Here is a 26,665-nt window from a genome sequence, read left to right on the forward strand (position 1 = left end):
TCATTATCAAACCTCGATATCTCGAACTTGAAGGGAGAGGAGAAAAAATTCGAGATACCGAAAATTCGAATTATCGAAAATCGCATGTTATTGATTTTAGAATAAAGAAAAATGCTCTTCACATACCTTATTTACTATTCCATATTTATTCTAAAAACACTTTTTGCACTTTCATTTAAAAAAAATATTAAATTGTTGTTTGCTTTAGAGATGTGTAAGAAAGTTTGTCTATAACACTTTCTAAGTGGACTAAGCTTTAAATGTCTCCTCTGACATATTTGGCTGCCTCTCAATAAATCTCCTTACAGTGTCCACTGCAGAAAGTGCTTGTTTGTTAGTAACATTGGGCGGTAAATCATCGATTTCCTCATCCTCTTCTTCTGATAGTTCACAAGAAGCTTTCGTTTGAGTGATGATATCATTGTCTTTCCACTGACCACACACTGTTACTGCATCATCTAATTTTACAAAATCATGATATTCCATGTCATTAAGTTTCATGAGTTCGGTCAATCTGTCCCAATCATTTTCGGTGTAGTTTTCAGCAGAATTAACGATATTGATTGTTTGACTACTTTCGTGATCTTTAATGCATCCAGCCATTTTGAAGCCGTTCATTATCGTAGAGGAAGACACATCATTCCATGCCACTGACGTCTTTATGTACATTTTTTAAAAGAAGTTTATCATTATGTGAATTGGTTTTCTATTCTTAAATTTTTTTATTTTTTTGGAATATTTTTTTTATTTTCAAAAAAAAATCTACACTATTTATAGAGAGAAAAAATTAAAGTTATCGAGGGATTGGAGGAAAAAATTTGTGAAATCAAGTTTTTTTTAGCATTGAGTGTATATGAAACTTGAAGGGAATTTTTGTTTCTTCGAGATATCGAAAAATTCAGGAAATCGAAGTTCGAGTTAGCGAGGTGCGATTGTATTAATTTGCAGATTGGTTAATTATTGTTAAATATTTAAAACAATTGAAGCAAAATAAGATCACAAATCTAATGAAAACCGTTTTTATTGAAAATAATTTGATATTTTCAAGTGTTTATTCATTCTTCTGACTGTTAAGTCAAGTATGCATTGAGTTCAAAGTACGAAAATTATTCTCGTGTGTGAATGGTGCTCCACCCACCCTCTGCGGAAAAAATTCTCTTTTGGGTGTTAACGTGATGCTTGTGGTCATTTGTAACTCCTGATCAGCTTTTAACATGATGGAAATGAAATCAGAAAGGAATGTTACGTCTGTTACTTTTTAAGAGATAAGGGAAGCAATTCTAAGAATGGAAGCTCTTGGGGTGGTCAGCAGTGTGTCTCAGTAAAAAAAGGCAAAATATTATAAAATAATTTTTTTTCATTATCCGAAATCCAAGAATAAATGGTGAAAATAAGTTTGAAATTTAGAAAAAAAAATTGTTTTGCAGGGGTTTATTGCTTCAGAGAATATTGTAATATTGAGTGGAGAATAACATTAATTCATATGAAAGTTCGTCGGGACCACAAAACATTGTCGTAATAGAGGGAGTTATTGTTGTATCGGATATTGTAGTAGCAAGAGTTCACAGTACAGTAGGGAACCAATTATCCGGAACGATCGGGACCATCACTATTCCGGATAACTGATTTTTCCGGTTTTCTGAATCGCCACAAAAAGATGTTTTTTTTTTATTGTTAAACCCAACTAAAAAAAGAATATTTGGTAATAATCTTAAAAAGAAGAAGAAACGTTGAAGTAATACACTAATGATTATTTCCAAAATGATTGTAAGGTAGACATCTTTCAAAAAAGAAAGAAAAATTCTAAAGTTTTATGAGAAATTTTTTTTTTTTTTAAAATGGCGGGAAAATGTATTGAATTTCGTTCCGGTTTTTTGGTTTTCCGGTTTTCTGAATTCCGGATAACGGGTTCCATACTGTATTGCTACACCCTTGCTTATATGTGCATGAATATTTCCAATTAATCATAACTATAATATATTCTATGGTAAATATACTGCTAGTATAATTTACGAAAAATATAATTGTTTGTTCAAATGAGTTAATAATTTTTTTTAGTAAATCAATTCAATTGTTTCATCAAATTAATTTCGTTATTGATTACAGTTATTAGTAGATTTTAAAATAACCATTCGCCGTGTGACAAGAAAAAAAAGGTGGCAACTTAAATTAAATTAACAACCTATCACTTTTTTTTTAAAAGAAAATTTTTAATTATTAAAGAAATACATCAATGTCAAAAGAAACTCTGGAAAACAGAATTTTTATTAAAATGTCCAATGTCTCCCCTAAAAATTTTGATCCTTTAGAATCCATCATTATTGGGTGGAAAGATTCACATGGCAGGAAAGTTCTTCAACAATTCACATATTTCATTTAAAGATAATTTGTATCAACATATATTTTTTAAAAATATACTTGAAAATCAGTATGTATAAATAATTTTTTTCACGCATTGTTTCAATTGAATTGACTTTTATAAGTTGTAGATTTTTTCTGAAATGAATTTTTGTTTAAAAAAATATAGAATTTAATTCTAGCAGAAAAAGGTTTGAGGAAAAAGTAGCTATTAAATGAAAAGGACCTATCGATATCAGTCACCACCTTATTAGGTTTGAGGAAAAAGTGGGGCTACTAAGTTATTGCAGTCTACCTGCCCCTTGCTACTAACTGAAAATGCAAATTTTCGGATCTAGTTATAAGAATAAATTTCGTAATAAGTACTTATATGCTCATTTTTTTTTTAATATTTGTCATTTATTTATACCATGTATTATACATATGTAGGGAAATATATATAAATTTACTTATCAAATGGTACATAATTTATTGACTAAAATAAAAGAATAACAACAGTTCATTGTGGTCTAGGGATTCATAAAGGTTAAGGCACANTATAAAATAGATGAATAAATGAAGAATAAATGAAGAAAATAAGTTTGAAATTTAGAAAAAAAAATTGTTTTGCAGGGGTTTATTGCTTCAGAGAATATTGTAATATTGAGTGGAGAATAACATTAATTCATATGAAAGTTCGTCGGGACCACAAAACATTGTTGTAATAGAGGGAGTTATTGTTGTATTGGATATTGTAGTAGCAAGAGTTCACAGTACAGTAGGGAACCGATTATCGGGACCATCGCTATTCTGGATAACTGATTTTTCCGGTTTTCTGAATCGCTACAAAAAGACGTATTTTTTTATTGTTAAACCCAACTAAAAAAATATATATATTTGGTAATAATCTTAAAAAGAAGAAAAAACGTTGAAGTAATACACTAATGATTATTTCCAAAATGATTGTAAGGTAAACGTCATTCAAAAAAGAAAGAAAAATTCTAAAGTTTTATGAGAAATTTTTTTTTTTTTAGTGGCGGGAAAATGTATTGAATTTCGTTCCGGTTTTTTGGTTTTCCGGTTTTCTGTATTCCGGATAACGGGTTCCGTACTGTATTAGGCTCTGAGAATTTTCTGCACCCTTGCTTATATGTGCATGAATATTTCCAATAAATCATAACTATAATATATTCTATGGTAAATATACTACTAGTATAATTTACGAAAAATATAATTGTTTGTTCAAATGAGTTAATAATTTTTTTCAGTAAATCAATTAAATTGTTTTATCAAATTAACTTCGCTATTGATTACAGTTATTAGTAGATTTGAAAATAACCATTCGCCACGTGACAAGAAAAAAAAGGTGGCAACTTAAATTAAATTAACAACTTATCACTTTTTTTTTAAAAGAAAATTTTTAATTATTAAGGAAGTACATCAATGTCAAAAGAAACTCTGGAAAACAGAATTTTTATTAAAATGTCCAATGTCTCCCCTAAAAATTTTGATCCTTTAGAATCCATCATTATTGGGTGGAAAGATTCACATGGCAGGAAAGTTCTTCAACAATTCACATATTTCATTTAAAGATAATTTGTATCAACATATATTTTTTAAAAATATACTTGAAAATCAGTATGTATAAATAATTTTTTTCACGCATTGTTTCAATTGAATTGACTTTTATAAGTTGTAGATTTTTTCTGAAATGAATTTTTGTTTAAAAAAATATAGAATTTAATTCTAGCAGAAAAAGGTTTGAGGAAAAAGTAGCTATTAAATGAAAAGGACCTATCGATATCAGTCACCACCTTATTAGGTTTGAGGAAAAAGTGGGGCTACTAAGTTATTACAGTCTACCTGCCCCTTGCTACTAACTGAAAATGCAAATTTTCGGATCTAGTTATAAGAATAAATTTCGTAATAAGTACTTATATGCTCATTTTTATTTTATTTTTAATATTTGTCATTTATTTATACCATGTATATATATATAAATATAAATTTACTTATCAAATGGTACATATATATAAATTTACTATATAATTTAAATGGTAAATATATATAAATTTACTTATCAAATGGTACATAATTTATTGACTAAAATAAAAGAATAACAACAGTTCATTGTGGTCTAGGGATTCATAAAGGTTAAGGCACAAATGCCCTGCTTACAGCAATGTGGTTAGTATTGCACACAAGCCGCCTTTACTTCCTAGATAAGCTGGTACCTATCGATATAAAGGGCTTCAAACCACCTCTTTACAATCGAATCCCAGTTCTTCAGAACAGTTTAGTGCCTTACTCACTAACCAATCGTGTTTTACTAGAATAATTATGTATAAAATTGTTAAACCAGTGGTGGAACATAGCATATAGTGAAAATATTAGTAACAAGATAATTTCTAATTAAAGCAAATGAATTACATGCCTATATATGATTCGGTCAAATTAGGAATTTTATTCGCAAAATAATCCATTCTCCCTAAAATATAAGTTTGTGGCGTCCCTTTGTGCATTCATGTATCAAATGCCTGTCTTCCACCCTCTTACATTTTATGCATCAGACTATATCTTTTATTTTTGTTTTATCATATATATTTTTTAAATATATTTTTGTTTTATTATATTTTTGTTTATGTTTACAACTCATTTTTAATAATTCTTTTTGATTTTTGGTTATTTTTTTTTAAGCTCTGATAAATTAAGTTTACTTTTTATTTAATTTGCATTACATGTTAATATTAGTGTATCAAGTTAATCTTTAATAATTATGATTTATTTATGAAGTGGGATTATTTATTACAATTTCATCTCTTCAGTATTTCTAAATATATGTAGAAAAATAGCATTTTCTTTTAATNTAACATTATTTAAATAGGAATACGGACGGGACCGCTAAAAAAGTTCACTACATCCGAGTGTTCACTATATCCCAGGTTCACTATAGCGGGATTCGACTGTATATGTAAAAAAATAGCATTTTCTTTTAATTTACATGACTCGAGATACATTCTTTTATTCTTTTAAAATCTCACTCTTGTTCAATTTTGCATCATGCAGGTACGAAGTATAAAATTAAATTAAACATGGATAGAAAATTAATCAATGATTTTTCATCAAAAGTGTCTGCTATTGAATTTCAAAATGTTATTATTTTTAAAGATTTTTTTTTTCTCTTTCTTTTCTTTTGTCTTTACTACCATTTTTTTCTCCTGTGGTATTATTGAATAAATATACTCCGAATTGAAGTAAAATAAAATCTACAATGTAATGTTTAAATTATTATTATTAATTTTTTGTGGTTCACTGTATATTTTGACCACAGCACTATCAGTACATACTGCTATATTAGACTGGAATTTTTTAAAAATATGTCTGTTCACCTGGAAAAGTCAGGGAATATTAGAACCCCTGGCAACCCTGTTCCAACATTTTTCATTTCAAAATTTGCTCTGTTAATAATGGATATCCCAAAAGGGACAAGAGATTTGAAAGACCAAAGAGAAACATGTAATTTACTACATATTAAAGCAAGTTATTTATTCTAAGCAAAGTTATAAAAAAATTAGGTCTTAAATTTATTAGTTTGTCTACTGATAGTCATAAATAAGCCTGTAAAATATTGTTTTTAAAAACAACCCCGTTTGCAACACCAAAGGGAGGGCAGAATTAACAAAGACAATATGTTGCATTGCTTTAACACGCAACATGTAAGATTGTTGTATAGTTTTTGTTTACATTGCCATTTGTTGATGAACTTTGTAACTGATTTTAAAATTTTGTTTCTGAAGCATATTACATTAAATTATACAATCTTATTGTTGACCATTTTTCTCTGGTTAATTTTTCAAATGATCTGTCATTTTTGAGAAATAATGTTAAAAGATTATTAGTACTCATTAAACATAAATAAGTTAATACAGTAGAGAACCGATTATCCGGAACGATCGGGACTATCGCTATTCCGGATAACTGATTTTTCCGCTTTTCTGAATCGCTACAAAAAGCCGTTTTTTTAGTGTTAAACACAACTAAAAAAAAAAATTATTTGTAAATAATCTTAAAAATAAGAAAAAACGATGAGGTAATACACTAATGATTATTTCTGAAATGATGGTAAGGTAAACATCTTTCAAAAAAGAAAGAAAAATCCTAAAATCTTATGACGAAAAATATTTTATTTTTTAAAAATTGCGGGAAAATTTATCGAATTTCGTTCCGGTATTTTGGTTTTCCGGTTTTCTGATTTCCGGATAACGGGTTCTGTACTGTAGTTTCTGTGACTATTTTTTTTTTGTCATTAAAAATTACATAATGCTTTTCTACTGATTAGATTTTATCGTAGCAATGTAACCTGAGTGTAATTCTTCTATCATTGACATTTAATGTATTTAATTTATAGGAAATAAAATTTTTAGCGTGATATATTTTTTCTTTAATCAAAATCAGTTACTTGTGCTAACAATAACTTAATTTTCATTTTATTTTTAATTTCTCCTAAAATCTTAGTTACAATAATATAATACTGTGTTTATACCTAAAAACTATTTGAAAATATTTACCTTAAAATAATTGTTTTTATTAGTGCATTAATTAATCAGTTCAATTTATAAAATATAAGTCTTTTTTTTAATAGCTTGGGCTTTTTATAATGCAATACAAGATCTATAAAGTTCTTAAACTCTTTAAATTGCATTAATTTTAAAATTGCTCAAGCAGATCAAAATTGATAAGTTTGTTAGTTTTCTTGTACTAATGTTTGCGTAAATTTTTATGTTTTGATCTATTTATATTCGAAAATTATTCTAGAGCCTTAATATTTATCTGTTGCCATGTTTTGTAGATAAATTTAATGATATGTGAAATGATAACACAGAATTCTAAAAAAGGCAAACCCTCGCAAATCAAGGCTTATCTAATAGAGATATTCTACTGTTAATTATGAATCTCATTTATAGTTTTACTATTTGATTATTTTAAATCAAAATTTCTCTAATCTAAAAATTTTTTACTACCATTGGCTTAAAAATTGTTTTATATAAGTAAATATTTCTTTGAAAATGATATATTTATAAAAGTAAATGGTTTTGTGTTCATGATGTTAAATATTTAGTGTTAAATATCCAATTTAGTGCAAAAAATCTTTTAGCCTGGTTATTTCAATCTAGTTTGTTTGTTCGTTTTTTAACTTTTAATCCATTGTTGTAATAATGGTTTTCAAACTGGGATAACAATGATTAAAATGCAGAAATTAAAGGTTGGATGTAAAACTGCCACGTAAAATAAGTTATTAAAAGTGTAAAAAAATAGATCTTTAGAAAACATTTTTTTTAGCATGATAAATGTCTTTAATATATTTGAATACATTATTCCAAAAAAATGGTTTTCTTCTTTAAACTTTTATTGTAATAAATCGTAAGTTATTACTTCTTTCTTAATTTTAGGCATGGACGCTTTCAAGAAAGGATGGTTTACAGAAACTGGATCATTGCATGGTGATAACGCAATATCTATTGAAGTGGATAAGATTTTGCATCGTGAGAAGACACCGTATCAAGATATTTTAGTTTTCACTAGGTAATTTATAGTAGATAATAAGATGATATAAAACTTGTAATTCAAGATAAATTTTTATTGCTGTTGCAAAGTAGTCTAGAGAATTCTATTTTAATGAAAATGAATCAAAGTAATTTAAATTAAGTTCATTTTATTAAACATTTCATTTCATGAAAATTTTAATAGTCTTAACAGCTGACAACAGAATATTTCATCAATAAGTCGATAGTAAATTCAGAATGATTGGATAATTCTTTGAGCATTTTCTGATAAGACTAAAGGCACTTGAATGGATTGCAATAAACCTAAAAAATATCAGCCTGACTAAAAAAATGCAGAAGATATTTACTATTAGCCTGATGCCTAGCAAAATGCGGGCGATAATTGTAAAGAGCTGATTTTCCCAATTTCCTTAGTCATTTTCACTTTTCCGGCATATTATGCAATGAATATTATAAATATTAAACATTTATAGGTTCTTCATATTTTTAACTGTTAATTTAGTTATTTTCTATATCGAATTAACCTGTATCTATGATGTAGAAAAAATAAAACTGCTGATCAAAACTAAATATTGAACTAATTGATCGTTTTAAACTAATCAGGCATTGAAAATTTGATTCATTACGAAGTAATGCTTTGCTTAAACATTTTTCCCAATCAAAAACTGTTAAAATAAATCTAACAGTATGTTTACAAGTAATTAATTGTGAAGTAATTCTTAAAGTGAAAATTGTGAAAACTTTTTTTTTCTTTCTATAACATTTTCTTGAAGATTTCCTTTCCTTTCAGCAAAAGGTTTGGTGTTGTTCTTGTTCTTGATAATGCTGTCCAGTGCTCAGAAGCTGATGAATTTTCATATCAAGAAATCATCTCATTTTTACCTCTGAATTCACATCCCAATCCTAAAAAGGTAAATTTTAGACATAATTTAGTTTATAAAAAGAAATAGCCAACTGATTAACCTGATTTTAAATGTATTTTAGCTATATAATTTTGTGGCAATTGATGCTTTATTTTAGCGAAAGGCAGAGCAGACAAGGACAAATTACCTTTTATAGTTTGTCTAAAGTAAGAAGTCCCCTAGCTATTCGTCTGTGCCAAGGTAATGAGGCATAACTATTTCAAGTAGGGGTGTGGGGTAACTGTTTAGGACAGGTTTTGGCTCTGGTCAGCAAGAGGAATGGAATCTTTTTCTGCGGTCTACTGTGTCAGCCCTAGAGTAAAGAGAAGCTACCCTCCCTGAAATGTGATTATATGATACAAAGCTAGAACACATAGGGTGACATCTTGCACTATAAAAAGAAGAAACCTTATAGCATCAAATGATATCACTTTATATGCTGGGAACTATGTTGGTGTGCATTAAAATGTTATAACTGTTGATCAATTTTTTATATTTTAATTTGTTTTATTATTAGGATTTCTCTTGCAGAAACACAAATATAAATGCTTAGATTTGGATTCAAAGTTAAAGTACAATGCTTTTTAAAAGCTTAAATGATAGGTTACAAGAAAAAATTAAACAAATATATGCTTTCACTTTTAACTCAGAGATTAAAAGGTAGGAGTCAAATCAAAATTTCAAAAGATTTTCTCAGATTAAGATTTTAAGCTAATACCTGCAAGTGATGTACTGTAGGTATCTCGATCCTGATTGGTTGTTGATACGTGGCATTTGTTTATGTTAGCCATTGTTCTTTCCATTCTGTTTTGTGAGTTAAACCTGTCAAGTATTCACAAAGATTTAAATTCTTTTACTATATATTTCTTACTTAACAAAGACAGGCACGAAGGGACGTAGAACATAAACAAACTAATTATATTTTGAAGTTGCCAGGCACGCAAAGCAAAAATATATCATGGTTACAATAAAAGATGTAAACAAATAATAAATCTAAGTTAAGTAAAAGACAAGAAAGAATTATATTTCAACAAATTTGATGTGCGATACGGCTCTGTATTTAATTAATTTCACGTTAATTAACCTATGTGGTTAACCTTCTAACCCAGTGGTTTCCAACTGGCGGCCCGGGGGCCACATCCGGCCCGGGGGCCACATCCGGCCCGCGATGCCTTTTTTTATGGTATTCGAACTAAAATACAATATCAGTTGTAATTTTTTTGCGGACAATTTTCGTAAAAAATCTATATGGGTTTAAAATACTATTCGCGTTAATAAAAACCTAATTTCTTCGTTTCTGTGAAATTTATCATACCAACAGTGCAAAAAAAAATTTTTCTCAAGTTTTGCATCCAAGAAAATATTTATTCAAATACAAAAATAATCGTGTATGTTGCTCTTTTTCATTTCATTTTTTTGTTTTTTGTGAATGTAATTTAGCTTGCTTTGTATCAGAAATTTTCTCGAAGAAATTCTCCAATTTAACTTTTTGAAACCACTCCTTTTGGATGAAAATATTTACACACACATTTGTAAATTTTAAATTTAAAATTTAAATATCTATTCTCTGGTGGTTGCGACAGACAAACCTCAATTTTGTCATTGAACATTCTGTGTGCTACCATGTAAGTTTTAATACCAACCTTTTTAAAGTTTTATATCTTAACAATTAGATATCTGTTGCACATTAATTGTTTAATACATTGGGTGCACATTAAAGTTATTGTAGCCCGAATTTTTTAATATGCAATTAAATTCTTTTTAAAATCTACTTCTTATTTTAATTTGTAATTCAATACTTTTGCTTTGTACAACTTGGTAAAAATCTGACAGTAATATTTAATGTTCCTTCAAACATTAAAGAGTCCTACATAAAATTTTGATAAAGTTGCAGCCCACCATTTGATTTATGTTTTTAATTGTGGCCCCCGGCGTCATGTAAGTTGGAAATCCCTGTTCTAACCTATGTGGAGAAGCTTAGCTCAACTATAGCAAGCCATTTTGCTTATAGACGATCAGCTGGCTCTGACATCGTAAGTCACATGTGTGGGTATTTGTGATCTTCTTGAAGTGCAAGTTCCCAAATAAGCTTATATTTATCTCTCAGTAAAAAAATTTTTAGCTTTAATTTATAATTCTGTCTAGTAACAAGATTTAATATAAATCCCACCTGATTAATTTTTCAAGCATTTAAGTATTTTTCCTATGTTTTTAATAAATGTGTGTGAGAGCTGCCTTTTACCCTCTTCTGTACTCCCAATTTAATAGATAATTGGTAGTTTTTATTCACAAACTTAATTGAACTGTGGTTCCAGTTGTTTTCGCCTGATAAATTATTTTTTTATTGATCCAAAACATGAACATTTAAAATTTATAAAGGTTGAAAGCTATATTAGGCGAGAAAAATACCAAACAACGTGAAAAAAATTCCAACTTTGTTAACAAAAAGAGACAAACTATGCGATGAAATTTCTGTAGCATTTTAAAATAATTCTCTTTTTAGGTCCTAGTTATTGGAGGTGGTGATGGTGGAGTGATAAGAGAAGTAGTTAAACACCCATGCGTTGAATCTGTTATTCTTTGTGAAATTGATGAGGTAAATATTTAAATTTATTCTCTTTTCTCAAATCTATTTTTATCAACAACATAGAATAACTGGTCTTTTAACCAGTTGTTTAGTGATATATTGAATATGATTCCAGAGAGTGATAGAAGTGTCAAAAGAGTTTTTACCTTTTATGGCAAAAGGATTTGACAGTCCAAAAGCCACAATTTACGTTGGTGATGGCGCTGAATTTGTGAGGAATCATCCAGGGGAATTTGATGTCATTATCACTGACTCTTCTGATCCTATAGGTATTAAATGCTTTTTTAACAATATATTTTTTCTATAGCTTTAGGGAAAATGCATGCTATAAAGTAATGAGAAGAAAAAAAATTCATATTTTTCCTTATTTTTTATGTCTATGTTATGTGTTTATGTCAATGATATTTTAATGTTATCTGAAACTTTCATTGCAATGGCTCATAGGCTTCAAATTATTAGCCTATGCTATAGAATGTTTATTATTGTTTGACACTTTGGTAATCTGGTGCCCAGTGAAAGTATCCCGTCACAAATTTCATCACCATTTATCGGATATTACTGATGTGATTTTAGGAATCTAAAATTTGGCTGCCAGAAAAAAACATTTTTTTTAATGACATTGTTACAGTTGTTTATGATAGAAAAATGAAATACTAAGGTTTTTTCTTAAAAAAAGTTTTCATTGTTGCGAATTGTTTGGAGTAATTTTACTCAAGTTTATACAGGGTGCATAGCATTTTTAGAAAGTACTTAAATGTGCTTATTTGTAATTTGTTTTTTTAAAGCCTTTAAAGGTGCTTTTTTCGTCTGGGGTTTGTAAAAAGTGCTTAATTTCCTATCCTTTGAAATGAGATTTTTTTTTGCTTTGTTGTGTTGATTGACGTCAAAAATTATAAAAGATCAAAAAAAGCATGATCTTCACTACTTTCGTTGCAATATTTATCAGAAACTAGTTATTTTATTGTGATTATTTAACTCTGAAAATGTTTTTGCATTTCGTTGATTTTTATGTTTATAAATTAGGGACTTTAAACAATAGAAGGAAATAATATTTATTACTGCACATATCCTAATTGTTTTTTTTTTCTTTTTTGGAAAGTGATTAAAAATATTTTTTGAGTGTTTAAAAAGTGCTTATTTTTTGTTGAAAAATCTGGCTACGCCCCCTGTTATAGTATAGTTAAAACACCTTTTGTAAAGGTCCCATCTCAGGATCGCCACTTCACAGGTAAAACCTCAAAAATATAGGGAATTTAAAAATTAGCTGAAATAACAGGGAATTTTATTTTTTATTTTTGTCTTTTAAAAAATGCAGACCTCTCAAGGCACAATCTATGGGATATTTAAAGATGATAGTTCAGCTATATTACAGTATTTCATTTTTTATAGCATTATTTGCTTCATGTTGCTGTTTGTTCCAAGTTTTCCATCCAAGTTTTTCCATCAACTAAAACTAGCATCTTTATCCTAATATAGTTCACAAGAGCGCAGTGAAGATGTGTTTCCTCTTAATATATTGCATATAATATGTGCAAGGAAAATTTTTTTCATTTTTTACTAAAAATAAAAACTTCTAAAAAAATGTATTTGTAGGTCCAGCTCAGGTTCTATTTCAAAAGCCTTATTATGAATCTTTGAACAAAGCTCTAAAGGAAGATGGAATTCTTTGCTCTCAAGGTAATTATTTTCTTTTAATATAAAACAATAGAATTTTTTTTCCATATATGTTACTACCAGGGATTGCAAGTTTCTTCCACATTGGGAGAAGGAAAAAAAAAACGGAAAATACATTTAAAACACTGCCTGGTAAGGAATATGATTCTTTCTATCCTATTGGAGGAAATTTAAACGAAATCTCTTTTGAAAAGAAATGTTAAAAATTAAAAAAAAATTTAACATTTTATGATTGCAATCTAGCTAAAATAATTTTATTTATTTCTAAGTATTTTAATTTCCAATTTCATTTTTAAATAAGTTAAAATTAAAATATAACAGTTGGAAGGAAAAATAAAATTAATGAAGTTCATTAAGAAATTAAAATAACTGTTGTTCTTCAGTATTTTATTAAAATAAGATTAAATTTTAAAATAAGATTAAATTTTATTAAATGATATGAAATTTTATTAGATAAAGAACTGTATTAACCCCGTGGCCGAATTAGGGCGACATTGTCGCAGTGCATGGCAGAGATCTTTTTTATTTGGGAAGGGAAACATTTTAGCTTTCCTTTCTGCATAATGTTTCGAAAAATGTTTTTTTTTTCTGCAGAATTTTTTTTCTTCAAATATGTCTTTCTTGCGCATCAGAGAGGAAAGAAATAATCATGATTTTTCTATTCTCATTTGAGATTTTAAAAACAATCTGTAATGACTGGCTTCTTCTAGAATTTCAAATTAATAATATAAAATAAAAATTCAGAAATTGTGAAAGTTTAAAAGGCAGTTCGCTCTAGAAATAATGTTCTTTGTTACATTTTTTTTCCTTTAAAGAACAACATATTTTACATACTCTTATTTGAGTATCTCTTTTAAAGAGTCCTATTCGCGTGATTCATGATGTTTATTTTGGGAGTTACTGCACGGATTTTACGATTTTTAATTTATTTACGAATTTCAATTTGTTATTGCTTCATTTCTTTATGAATTTTAATTTATGTAATGATTTACGAAATTCAAAGGAGGAAATAATAAGAGCATTTTCCCACCTACAAAATACGAGAATATCTCCTATAATATTAGAATTAAAATAATATTATTTTTACAATTAAAAATTTTTATACATTTTTATGCTATACTTTTTTCTGTAAACAAAATATTTCTGTTTCTTTAAATTGATAATTGTTATAATTAAAAGTATCTTAAAGCGAAATATTAGTGCTAGGAAAGTTTGTCGCTGAAATCCCGAAAAAATTCTGTCCAGGGTGTATTAGTATCTATCAAATTTTATAAGTGCTACTAAATTAACTAAACATATATGCATATAAATAATCACTTATCAAAATCACAAAGAGTGTACTAATTTTTAAAATCTAATAAGGAAATAAGAATATGTAAACCAACTCTTAAATAACATGATGTGTAGATTTTAAATTTATGTATAAAAGTAAAATGAATAATATGTGAATTGCTATTTTTTAAAAAAAAGAGTAGATGTGAACTCATTTTTCTCTCAACTTTAAAATACCACAGGAGAAGTAAAACATGAGTTTTTCCTGAAAAGTTTCTCCCACTCTATAGTGTCCTCTTAATTTAAAATTTCTTTTGAAGCTGTACTCAACTGTGAACTTTTGTATTGTAGGTGAATCATTTTGGTTTGATCTTCCTCTATTGAAAAGTATGCTAAAAATGTGTCGAGAGATCTTTCCTGTAGTTGATTACGCCACATCGTATGTTCCCACTTATCCAGGAGGGCAAATCGGCTACCTTCTTTGCGGGAAATCACCAGTAATAATTTTGCTTTAATATCCATTTTTATTTTTTATATTTTATTGTCGGGAAAAGCTTATTTTTTTGTCTATCATTCTTTTGAGATGTATATTCATTGAAAAATATTACACTGTTTTGAATTCTATGTACTTTATACAGAGGTGTCAACTATTGCAATTTATCTGTAATAACTTTGCGCGGAGGTAGCGTAAAATGAGAGAAAGCGTTTTGTAAAATAGGAGTTTATTTGCGTTTCCCTTTCGGGTGTAGAGCGTAGACTGTAATGGTGTATAAACATAGACAGCTTGCCAAGTTGGCGTATTTACAGTGTGCCAAGGGGAGATGCTCGAACGCCAAGAGCGTAACTTACAAATACGGAACAAACTTCAATTTTATAGTCAAGATTGCGATCTTACAGTTGAGTAGTAAAAAAATATGGTTTTTGAGAAGTTTTGTAGTAATCTGTAAAAAATGAGTTTTTTCCCTGATTACAGCATATCTTGAACCAGTTTTACATTATTATAGTATATATTTTTTGTTTGAATTTTTGAACTGATCAACTTCTAATTACTTGCAAACTATTTATTAGAAAGATGACGCATAATGCCTGAATCCAAACAGTGATCCCCAAAATATTTTCGAGAATTATACCTTAAACAAAGAGTTACTCTTTCAGATCTACAACAAAAGCAACAATAAAGACACATTTTAAGGCTAATTGACTCACATTAAGTGAAATGTGATTTAGTACCTTCTCTTAATAAGTTTTTCACTTACGGCATAACTTACCAGTTACATACTATTATTATATATATATATATATACAGGTTATCTGCAGACCTAGAAAGTCATGAATTTCGGTATTGAACGAAATTTGTTATGAAAGTCATGATTTTAACTATTTTTAAAAACAATCATAGAAAGTCATAGATTCAGGTTACCGAAAAATCGAATTTTTAAGATGGAATTTACTTCCCCCCCCCCAATTTCATGGTGTTCCAAATCTCCGAATTTGTAATAAAATCCCCACTCACAGTCATATTTTATTAAAATATATATTGTTTTTATCATGTTCTTTAAAAGTTATTGTGTTCTTTAAAAAAATGAAAGAAAAAACGTTTCTAGAGCAAATTATATTTTTATCTTCTGTAATTTCAGAATTTTTATTATTATTTATTTTACCAGTTTAAAATTCTAGCTGAAGCAAGCTAGTCATTTTTTTATTAAGAAATGAGAACAGAAAAATCAGGAGTATTTCTTTTCCGATGAACAAGAAAAGTATCTAGAATATAATTCAGCAGAAATGAAGAGGAAAAAACGTTATTTGCTTTTGTATTTTTTTCAGCTATTTTATTGCTTCAACTCTTTCTTTACTCTGTTTTTTTTTTAAATTTATAATCTATAAATAAGAAGATGCAAAGTATAACAGTTTTGGTTGTACCTGTCATTTTCAATTAATGTTTTTATAATGCTTTTTTAAATTGTGTTTTTTTTTTCAAAGCAAATAGTGACTTTATTAAGTCATGAAAAATTTTTGGAATTAGTCATGGATTTGAAAATCTGAAATATAGCTGATACTCTGTTTATATTTTGTTTAAATTTATGAACAGACCAACTTCTAACTATTTGCAAACTAATTATCTTAAAGATGAGTGTAGAATTAATTTATCTTGAAAATAAAAATGGAGAAATTAAATGCAATATTCTTTTTTTCAGAAAACCAACTTTAGAAACCCAATTCATAAGTTTTCTTCTGAACAAGTTGAAGAACTCAAACTGAAGTATTATACATCAGATATTCACAGAGCCTCATTTACACTACCATTGTTTGTTGCAAAGGTAAGACACAATTAAAAACTATTTTTAAATTCTTTTTGGGAAAGCATCCGTACTTATAACTCCTGTTTTTTTTTGTTATTTCAAGTTACATCTCTATATAGCTTGTCTAAGGTAAGAACTCCCCTAGCCTTTTGTCTAGACCCATGGCGGTGACTATGGTAACAAGGCGGTCACTATGGTCATTGTTTAGGACTGGTTTTGGCTCAGGTCAGCGAGAGGAAGGGAATCTTTTTCTTCAATCTACTATGTTAACCCTAGAGTGAAGAAAAGCTACCCTCCCTGAAATGCGCTATTTTTGTTTCCATAGCAGCATATGTCCTCAGACTTTGTGGCAGGGGTAGTTCTTACCTTAGACAATCTCTATATTATCTGTGATTGTTAAATCCATCAAAACAATACATTAATTAAAAGCATATCTTATTGGGGTTTCATGCAAATATTACTGAACTTGTAAAAAGAGGAGCAAAATACCAAGAATTCATTCTTTCATCTCATGTCAATTTTCTTCGGCATATTGCAGTGTCAATAATTTTATATAAACCGTCGAATCTGTAATATAAATAATGAATTTTAAAAAAAAAACTCTTAAAAAAATAGACATGTTGAAATTGTGAGGTCTGGAGATAATTTTTTCTATTCTCATTTCTAAGTCTTCACCAGGGACACGTATGCCTGTGACATGGTGCACAGCGTTTTTAAAAAGCCCTTAAAGGTGCTTTTTTATTGGCTGTTTTTAAAAAGTGCTTAATTTTCCCTTTAAAAAATGAAATTTTTTTCTTTACCATGTCAATTTTTGCCACGTTTTATACAAAAGCGTGGTTTTCACATTGTTCCATTAAACATTTTCAAAATTCATTCAAACACAATGCATTTGTGCGTACCGATGGTCCGTAGCTTATGAAAGCGCCAATCATTTTACATGTTTGATGAAATACTTGCGGGTGCGTATACTGTACTGGGTTTTTGTGAGATTCTTGCACTCTTATGTGCAGTTCTGCTGCATTTTTCAAGATAGTCTCATTTTCAGGGTTCGTTTACCACTCTCTGAAATTGACCGAAAAATCTCTCAATCTTTTTATGGTGTCTAATGTAATTAAGAAAAGAGTTCTTTGTCAGAAACTAGTTATTATATTGTGATTATGTAAAATCTTTGAATATTATTTTGCATTTTGTTAATGCTTGAAAATAACTTAAAAGGTGCTTATTTTTTGTTGAAAGATTTAGCTACTCACCTTGCTGTGTGTTTTGGAAACTTTTATGGACATTCTTTCTTTTTCGAATCTTTTTTCATAACAAGGCTAATTTTTATTGGGATGGGCTTGTGGCTCTGTACCAACAAAAAAAATGCATTATTAAGTTTCCAAATCGTAAAAAAAAAAGAGACATTCTCTGGAGCTGCTATTTAATTTAAAAAAAAAGGGGGGGGGAGAAATCTGAATTAGTTTTAAATTGAATATTGTATTTACCTTTTTCGTTTTCCAGTTATTGTTTATAAATCCAATTATAAATTTTTCTGTAGACAAGTTGAATTAATTTTTGTAAGAAAAATCACTGTTGAGTCAATGAATCTGTTTTAAGCATGTCTGGTTGAAAAAGAGTAAAAAATTGAGTATTTTTGAAAGATGAGTAAACCATAGCACTTTATGCATGAATGCAGCACCGAAAAACGAACAAAATAAAAGAGTAAAATCTCAAATAGATAAAGCATTATACGTCCCATTAATATAAGTCTAATGCACTGATTAAAAATATTCACTCAATCATCGTTGGGGTGCAACAGCATCGTCTCAGAACGTAATAAAATTCTTGCAGAAAGATTTTTCCTTCGGGAAGTAAAAATATTTTGGTTTTCTTTCCTTCACAAATTTTCGTTCTATTTTTTTTATGTAGTTATAACTATTTATTTCCACATAGTTTTTAAAATCCTATTTTTTAATACGATACTATTTATAACAACAGCTGAATCTCGAAATGTAATCAGGCATTTAGTAACCCTTTTTCGAAGAGCCTGATTCCCGTGATTTTGCCGTCGATCTTTTCCTTCGGTAGTTACTGCTACAGATTTTACAATTTTATTATTTATTTTTTTTAATGTGATGATGATTTACAAAATGCGAAAAGGAAATAATGAGTGTGTTTTCCCCTTACAAAATGTGAGAATATCGGTGATGTGGAATTTGGAATCGAAATGTGAGAATTCTAATGTGTGCTATAATTTTAGAATAAAAAGAAATATTACATATTCAAATAAAAAGATATTATTTTAACCAAAAAGTTTTTTTCTTTTCTTTGAAGTTGACACTTCTATTTACAACAGCATTTTATTGCATGAAATTTTTATATTTTGCATGCTTATTTTTAACATCTACTGATTGTAGTATTTTTTTTTCTATATCAATGTAATACTTATTCTACTCTTTTGTAGGAAATGAACTTGTATTCTACAAAATAAAGAGAGCAAATGTAGATTTGTGCTTTTTGTATTGAAAATTACACTTGGAGCTTCAATTTTTATTTTTGATGGCATTTTTATTTCAAAGATGTTAGAAGTTGTACACTATTTTTGTATTTTATATTTGTAGATTTAAAGTTTCATATTTTTAAGCTTGTTAATTGTATTTCCATTCAAAAGAAAAATTTATAAGAAAATAAAAAATATAGTTTTCTTTTTATATTAAATGAGTGTGTGTGTCAATTTTTTTATGCTTATTATTTATATATTTTAGGGATTCCCAACCATTAGTGGCACATACTGGACCGTCAGGAAACCGGATTGTCACCCAGTATGCCGCTTCCCGCCTACTTTGAGCCTCGGGGGAAGGGGGGAGATTATCAAACAATTTTAACAAATTCCATGAGCGTCACAAACGACTTATTTCATTTTTCAAAAAAAATTTCTTGGAAGGATAGTTCTCTAAAAATAAGATGCTTTATAATCCAAATGTTTTGATTTAAGTTGTTAGTCTTCATAATGATCATTTCACCCAAATAAATTACAAGGCTATGGAGTAAAACATTTTTCGTCGTAAATCCAAAATCAGGTCGGCTGTTCAACGACAGTTATAAAAAATACCTTCTATAAAGAGCCGTGGTGGCTGCTTTCATAATAACATTAAATTAATGCAGTTCTTTTTAGAAATGAAAAACTTATATTACAAACTTTAATTTACTGAGAAATTTTTTTACTGAACTGAATAAAAATGTCCTACTTTAAATTCTGTTATTACAAGCATAACTCAGATATATCAATGATTTTTTTCCTTAACGTCGTCAAAATTGTATCTAGATAAGCTATATTACTCAAAGATACCAGTGTTTCAATTGGTTGGAAGCTTTTCAGAGAGGGAATGCTAAAAATTCCTAATTTTTTTATCTTTTGAAATCAAAATGTTATAGGAATTAACTGCATTCTCAAAGCAAAATTATGATCGAAAACCAGTGTGATCTGCCTTTCTCCTACCCCTGATAAATACCAATATGAAGTCATTGATCAGTATAGAGGCAATACGTAAATTAGAAATAGTGGATGGCCACTGAAATGACATTCTAAATTGCTATTTACAAACAAATGGATTTTATTCAGAATCGTCAACAGAGGGCACTAGTATCAATTTTAAATATTATAAGAATGTATCACATGTGTGGCACGCATTGAATGGAATGGAATTCATAGGTAGCTTAACACAAATACCATAGATGCCAACTTGCTCCGGACGGCGAATCTTAAAGTGGTAGTTTATTAAATGTGATTTTTGGTTTAATAAATTCAATTTAGTAGATTTTTATCCACCACTATTTCTAAATAATTCGTAAGCTTATAGAATTCACCACTTTATAGTAATTATGTCATGCCATACTTTTTAAAAAGCAAGCAAAAATAGTCAAATATTTGCAAAATTTACTGTGTAGTTACTTACCGTTTTTTTTTATTATTTTGGCTTGTCCGGAGCAGTTGGCATCTCTGTACCTACACTAAACTTATTTTAGTTTTTTAAATTTATTGTTACTTAAATTTATTCTGCAACAGCAGTACCGTCTTTATGCATGGGCACAGTGTCCAGGGGCCCTACAAACTTGGAGAGGGGGGCTTCAGAATCTTAACGTTTTATAAATTGTTTTTAAAAAAAACTAGCGATCAACAACACTGTCTTATATATTTTTTAAAATACATCCTTTTGTATAAAGCATGCAATTTGTTTTTCTTTTTAAAATAGTGATTGATAATCATGCAAACACCAATAATTTGAATAGTTTATCAGCCGGAAAACTTAAAAAAGCAACAGACATCTATTTTTCTGCAATCCAATGAAGTTTTTAGGTACTTAATTCTCACTTACAGTTCAATTTGCACCTACAAGATTCATACACACCTGTAAAATAAATTAATCTGAGAAAGTTTTATGTTAAGTCATGTCACTAAAAATGCTTGACCACCAACTCTGTTAAGTATTTAAAATTAGTTATATAAAGTAATAATTGAAAGAGTTTAGAATTACACAGCACTACGATACAGCAACTTTTAAACTGGTTGTCTGATGTGCATTGAAAGATGTCTTAATAACTGCCAAGTTTACAAAATATTTTATGCCATTTGATTTTTTTTCTTGATTTGTTATACTTTTATGTTTTTTTAAATATATTTTAAATAGCTTCCATGATTCTGAAAATTATTTTATTATTTGAGTATTGCAACTGATTAGAATCTTAATTTTTATAAAATTATGCATAGTTTAAAAATGCTTTATTTTATGTTCATTGAGTTTTTGGGGTAATCAAAATTTGTTAAAATTATTGCATATCTTAAAAATGCTTTATTTCATGTATGCGAAGTTTTATAGAGGAGAGTTTATAGAGGTCCAAAACATTCCATGCTATTTAGATGCAATACATGCTACTGAGATAGCCCTGGCAACAGCTATTATTAATGTACCTGATTTTATTTTTGTGACTAAAATCTTGCTTTACACTATTGTTGCATTAATATGAACTTCTTTTAACAGAAAAAAAATTAATATTTTCTGATATTTGGGCAACCTGTGAAAATCATTTTCAAACTTAGCATTTACTGATAAGGTGCTTAATTTTTGATATTTTTATTTTATTTAATTGACAAATATTTTATTTAATTGATAAATTTAATTTTTAAATACTTTATGAAGCTTAGTTTATAAAATGTAAACTTCTATAAATATAAATGAAATAATCATTAAAAATAAATCTTAACAATGCATTTGAAATAACATCACTGATTAAGTCATGTGTTCCTTAATCAATCATTCATAAAATTATTATCTGTGAGCATTATCTTACATTAAACATTACAAAATTTATTTCACTGATATTTTAATTTTTTTCAAACTTTTGATAAGACAAAACTAATTTTGCTGCCTACCTTACTTTTAATTTCTTATTAGTAATGAATATAATTGGAGATTCAGAAATATATTTATAATATTTAATTAAAATCACATGTAAATTTAAAAATTGTTTGTTTTTGAAAAAGAGAATTGGTAAAACTTATATTATCATAAAGTATTTTAGAAAAAAAAAATCCATATTTAATAACTTTTTTTTCCAGATAAGTAAAAAAAAAGAGGGTATTTAGGTATTGTGATCTGTCATGCCAACTTTAATTGCCATGGCGCTAAATGGATTTTCAACTTGCAAAAATATTTTCTTTAAAAAAAGTTTACCTGTACGTAAAAAAAATTAATAACTCAAAACTGCATTAGTTTTAAATTCATTTTTTATATACATTTATAAAAATCTAAAAAAAAAAATTTTTAATAATATTTTAAAAGTGCTTAATTTATTATACACAAAATTTTAATGTAATTTTGCAAATTGGTACTTAACACAGCTAAAGGGCAAGACTGGGAAATTTATCTGGTGTCCAATTTTTGTATTAAAAGTATAATAATGTTTTGATACTTGTTATAAAAAATATTTAATTTTCCTAGTTTAAAAAAAAATATATTATATAATTATATATTATTACAACATATTTTAATAAAAATATAAATTTTAAAAAAAAGAATACATACAATCAATCTCTCTTAAAGGAATACCATCTGTTCCAGCCAAATCTATGCAATTAAGCGAATTATTCGATTAAAAAGGGAGAGCAATATTCATTTTCAAATTCTAAATTTTATGTATCATATATAATTTCGATTAAATAAACTATGTCTTATGATCAATAAACCATTATAATTATAACTGTCTGTGTTAGTATCATATAATTTAAATATGTTAGTATCATAAAATATATATGTCTTTTAAAGTAACATTTAAAATAAATTAATGTTAGTGAAAAGTATAATATAGGTACTAAAATATTATTTGATCCCTTCTGAAAAAATTTATATTTGAAGCCTGTTTTTATACCCATTTAATTCTTCAATTTATCAAAATCAGATGTTCTCTTTCAATTTCTACCAAGACTTTCATGACTTGTGTATTCTTTTCAAATGCATTCTGAATTTTTACTTTTTTTTCTTCTAATTCTCAAAACTTGAAAAATTCCAAATTAATGCATTATTTTAATTTGGGATTTCTTGAAATTTATTGTTTCCAAGATTCGTTGTTCCCCCCGATTAACTCAAATCATTCCTGTTCGTGCTCAACTTGAAAACAACTGAGAGTTATTCACTGGATTAAGCAATGATTATTCTACTTAATAGAAACACACACTGTACACTAGTGTGTTAGGTTTTTGAAATATTTTCTTATCAAGCGCACTAGAAAGGGACCACAAAAAAATCACTCTGTACCTTTTTTACATTCTAAATGATGTGTGAGTGAAGTCAACGAGGCATTAAACCAACACCTCCTAGAAAGAACAGGCCTCAGAACGGGTTACCATAAATATCCCTTAGTAGTCCAACCGTAATGACATATTTTGTATTTTCAACCACTGTGCAGCTTAGTACCCCTAACGTAATGACATCTTTCTTATTTTTCGTCTACTGCGCAGTTATCTTCGTCACATCGGACTACTAAATTGATCCNGTATCTTCGATTAGTCTAAGCGACATAATAGTATACTCATGGTGACTCACATTAAGCATTGCTTTATTTATCGAAAAACCTCTCTCAGGATCAGAATTCCCATGTGGCAAAATTAAAACAGTTTTAATTAACGTAGTTAAATTCTTATATTTTAGATTATTGCTTTTTTATTTATATTTAGCCTATAACTCTAATTTTTTAGGAACACCAACAAAATTTTATCAGAATTTTAGGAATTTTAGGGATTGCACATACTTTTAGGAATTTTAGGGGGAATGCGACCCCTGTTCTTTATACAATTAAGTGGAGGCAAAAAAACAACAAATATCTGCTCAGGGGTAATTGTGGGCCCAACTCAAAAATCCTGAAAATTTCTTGAGTAAAATCATTCAAAAAATTAATATCTTTCTAAATTTAAATCATTGAAATTTTCAAAACATTACATTCTAAATGAATTATATGAAGCATAATTTAAATGAATAATTATGTGTAAGTTTACTTTTATCTCTAATCATAATTATTATTCTACCAGAAAAAATATTTACAAATGAAAAAGATGCCAAGTATAAATTCTAGTTCTAATATTTTTAAATAAAATATAAAAAAAAAAATTTTATATATAAATGTGATTGCTGATTTCTTGGAACATCTAGACTTTGGATTTCCGGATAGCAATTAGCGAAAAATCCGGATTTTTTCCGGAGCACTATCACCCTTGTCTGTTTAAACGGGAAAATGTAACATTAGTTAAATAAAAAATGATTTCGTTCCATTAAATTCTATTTGTACAAGCGGGTTATTCAATTATCCGATATGCAGTTAAGTGGTGACAACTGTAATAGGTCATTCAATTTTAGATTTATTTTTCTCATTATAAATTATAAACTTCTGTGTCAGAATGAAATATAATAACTCTGAAAAATTAAGTCTCTTAATTAAACATAAAATATTAAAGTTAGAATTTCTTCAACTGCTGCTATCAGCTTTATTTATCGCTGTATTGATGATTGAAATAGGCTATAGGTGGCATAGAGCAGAACTCTCTACCTATGGACACACTTCAGATGCTTTCTTCATTAGCGTGTGGAGACTTATAGAATAAGGAAGTACGTTAGTTTCTGTCTTGATATTTAAATAGATTAAAAACTTTAAAGTTAGGAAACTATATGGAACTGAAAACTGTATTGAACATAGCTCTAAGAGTAGTGGAAATTTTAAAAATATTTTTGATAATTAAATACAAACATATTAAGAAAGTGGAAAATATCATAGTATATCCCAATATACAAAAAAAGGGAGGATGGGGAAGGGGGCAGGTCAAGACATGGTGCAGGTCTTCTCTAACTGTGACGTAGTCGAGCATTGTGATTGCTAATTCTTTCATTGTCCAGTCTTATTTGATTTATTTTCCCCATTTGCCTTTTTCGATTTCTATTTTTTCAAATAAATCTTATTTTTTTATCATTGCCACATATTTTTTTAAAATTTTACTCTCAAACTTTTCTTTTAAATATTAATTTTGGGAGTTTATTTACTATTTTTGTCATTCCTTTCCTGCTTTATTTTCATTAGGTATGGGTGGAAAAAAAAAGTATAATACTGTAACTGCATTTTTATTCCATTTCCATCTTTTAGCAAAGAAATAAAATCGAACATCAGCTTACTCTTCGGTGAGTTTTTTTTATTTTTTTTTATCAGTAATTAATTTTTGTGTTACTTCCTCTTCAATAACAAATCTTTGACAAAACGTTGAAACAAACTGTCAATAAAAAAAAGGCAAAAAAAGTCCTTATAGAATATCATATCAGATAATAATAAAGAAATAAAATCTTTTTATTTAAATAGATCTAACTTTTAAGTTGGGACTGAATATTGTAGTGCTTTAATTTAGCCAATTTAATGATTCCTTATAGAGAATTCATAACCATACAACTCCCTAAACAATTTAAAAAATAAACAGATGTAATAAAAAATAAAAAGTTTTATGCAAAGCGGCTGCATTTCCAGAAACTAAGGCGATGAGGGTGGAGTATCCGATCATAAAAAGGGAAGGGGGAGAGTAGTACTTGGCGAATAATGGTAATTTTTTGGTACCCAGTTTATTTAATTTAGTCGCCACATCTGAGGCGTGACGACGCCCTTAAAATTACAGCGATACATTTACATAAAATTTAAAACTATAAAAATCTGTAAGAAATTCAAGTATTGTAATATCAAAATATTCATTAGATTTAAAGGAATGATTTCTTTTTTTAAAAAAGTCAGTCGACTTAAATCAACACAATTTGTTTATAAAATTTGGCCTAATTTTTAACATTGTGTACATAAATAATTATTCACTTAAATAATTTTATTATATTGATATAAGAGATTGTATATGTTGGATTGATTATATATTGATATAAGCAACAACAAAAAAAAAGTCACAACAAATTAGGAAACTTGCACTACTTCTAAAAGATGTCTATTAATGATTAAATTTTCCTTCAGTTACATTAAAATGCATTGGAACAAATTTTGGAGTAAAAAATAAAGAATTAAAAACTATGAACTAACTTAATGTCGCCATTTACAAAAAGTGCAATTAAGTTTCTTTTCCGACGTTACTAAAGAAATAATGACAGCTTTTTAATTAGGTATTTTAAATCTCATAACAAATATTTAAAAAAAAATATGAAAAGAAGATGGAAACAAATTTAAAAAAAAAAATCTATTTACCACACTACTCTTTTTGTTAAGATTTTAGCAATAAAGTATCTATGCTGAAAAGTTGAACATTACAGTTAGAGACAAAGTTCAAACATTTTCTCCTTCAGTATTTATAAAAAACAACAGAAGCAGCATATTTTTGAACTATACACTTTAGTTTTTGGAGGTTTTAGTTTTCTCTAAAATAACGAGCATTTGAAATTAAAAAGCGAATTGTCACAGTCCCTACATTCTCATAAATAGAGTTAAACAGTAAATAAAAACTTAAAAGAATAAATTGAAAATCACAAC

The 26,665-nt window shown here is 28.0% G+C and overlaps 1 protein-coding gene across 1 annotated transcript; it reads left to right on the top strand.

Moving 5' to 3' along the window:
• Window positions 1–7,560: 7,560 nt before the first annotated feature.
• On the top strand, window positions 7,561–19,333 carry LOC107438032 (Spermidine Synthase). Its single transcript, XM_016050190.3, has 8 exons — window positions 7,561–7,920; window positions 8,692–8,812; window positions 11,307–11,399; window positions 11,506–11,659; window positions 12,984–13,067; window positions 14,688–14,833; window positions 16,532–16,654; window positions 19,080–19,333. The coding sequence occupies exons 1-8, from the start codon at window positions 7,790–7,792 to the stop codon at window positions 19,104–19,106; spliced, it is 879 nt and encodes a 292-aa protein (XP_015905676.2). The 5' UTR covers window positions 7,561–7,789; the 3' UTR covers window positions 19,107–19,333.
• Window positions 19,334–26,665: the final 7,332 nt, after the last annotated feature.

The sequence above is a fragment of the Parasteatoda tepidariorum genome, chromosome 4 (genome assembly GCF_043381705.1).
Source record: "Parasteatoda tepidariorum isolate YZ-2023 chromosome 4, CAS_Ptep_4.0, whole genome shotgun sequence".
Classification (NCBI taxonomy): domain Eukaryota; kingdom Metazoa; phylum Arthropoda; class Arachnida; order Araneae; family Theridiidae; genus Parasteatoda; species Parasteatoda tepidariorum.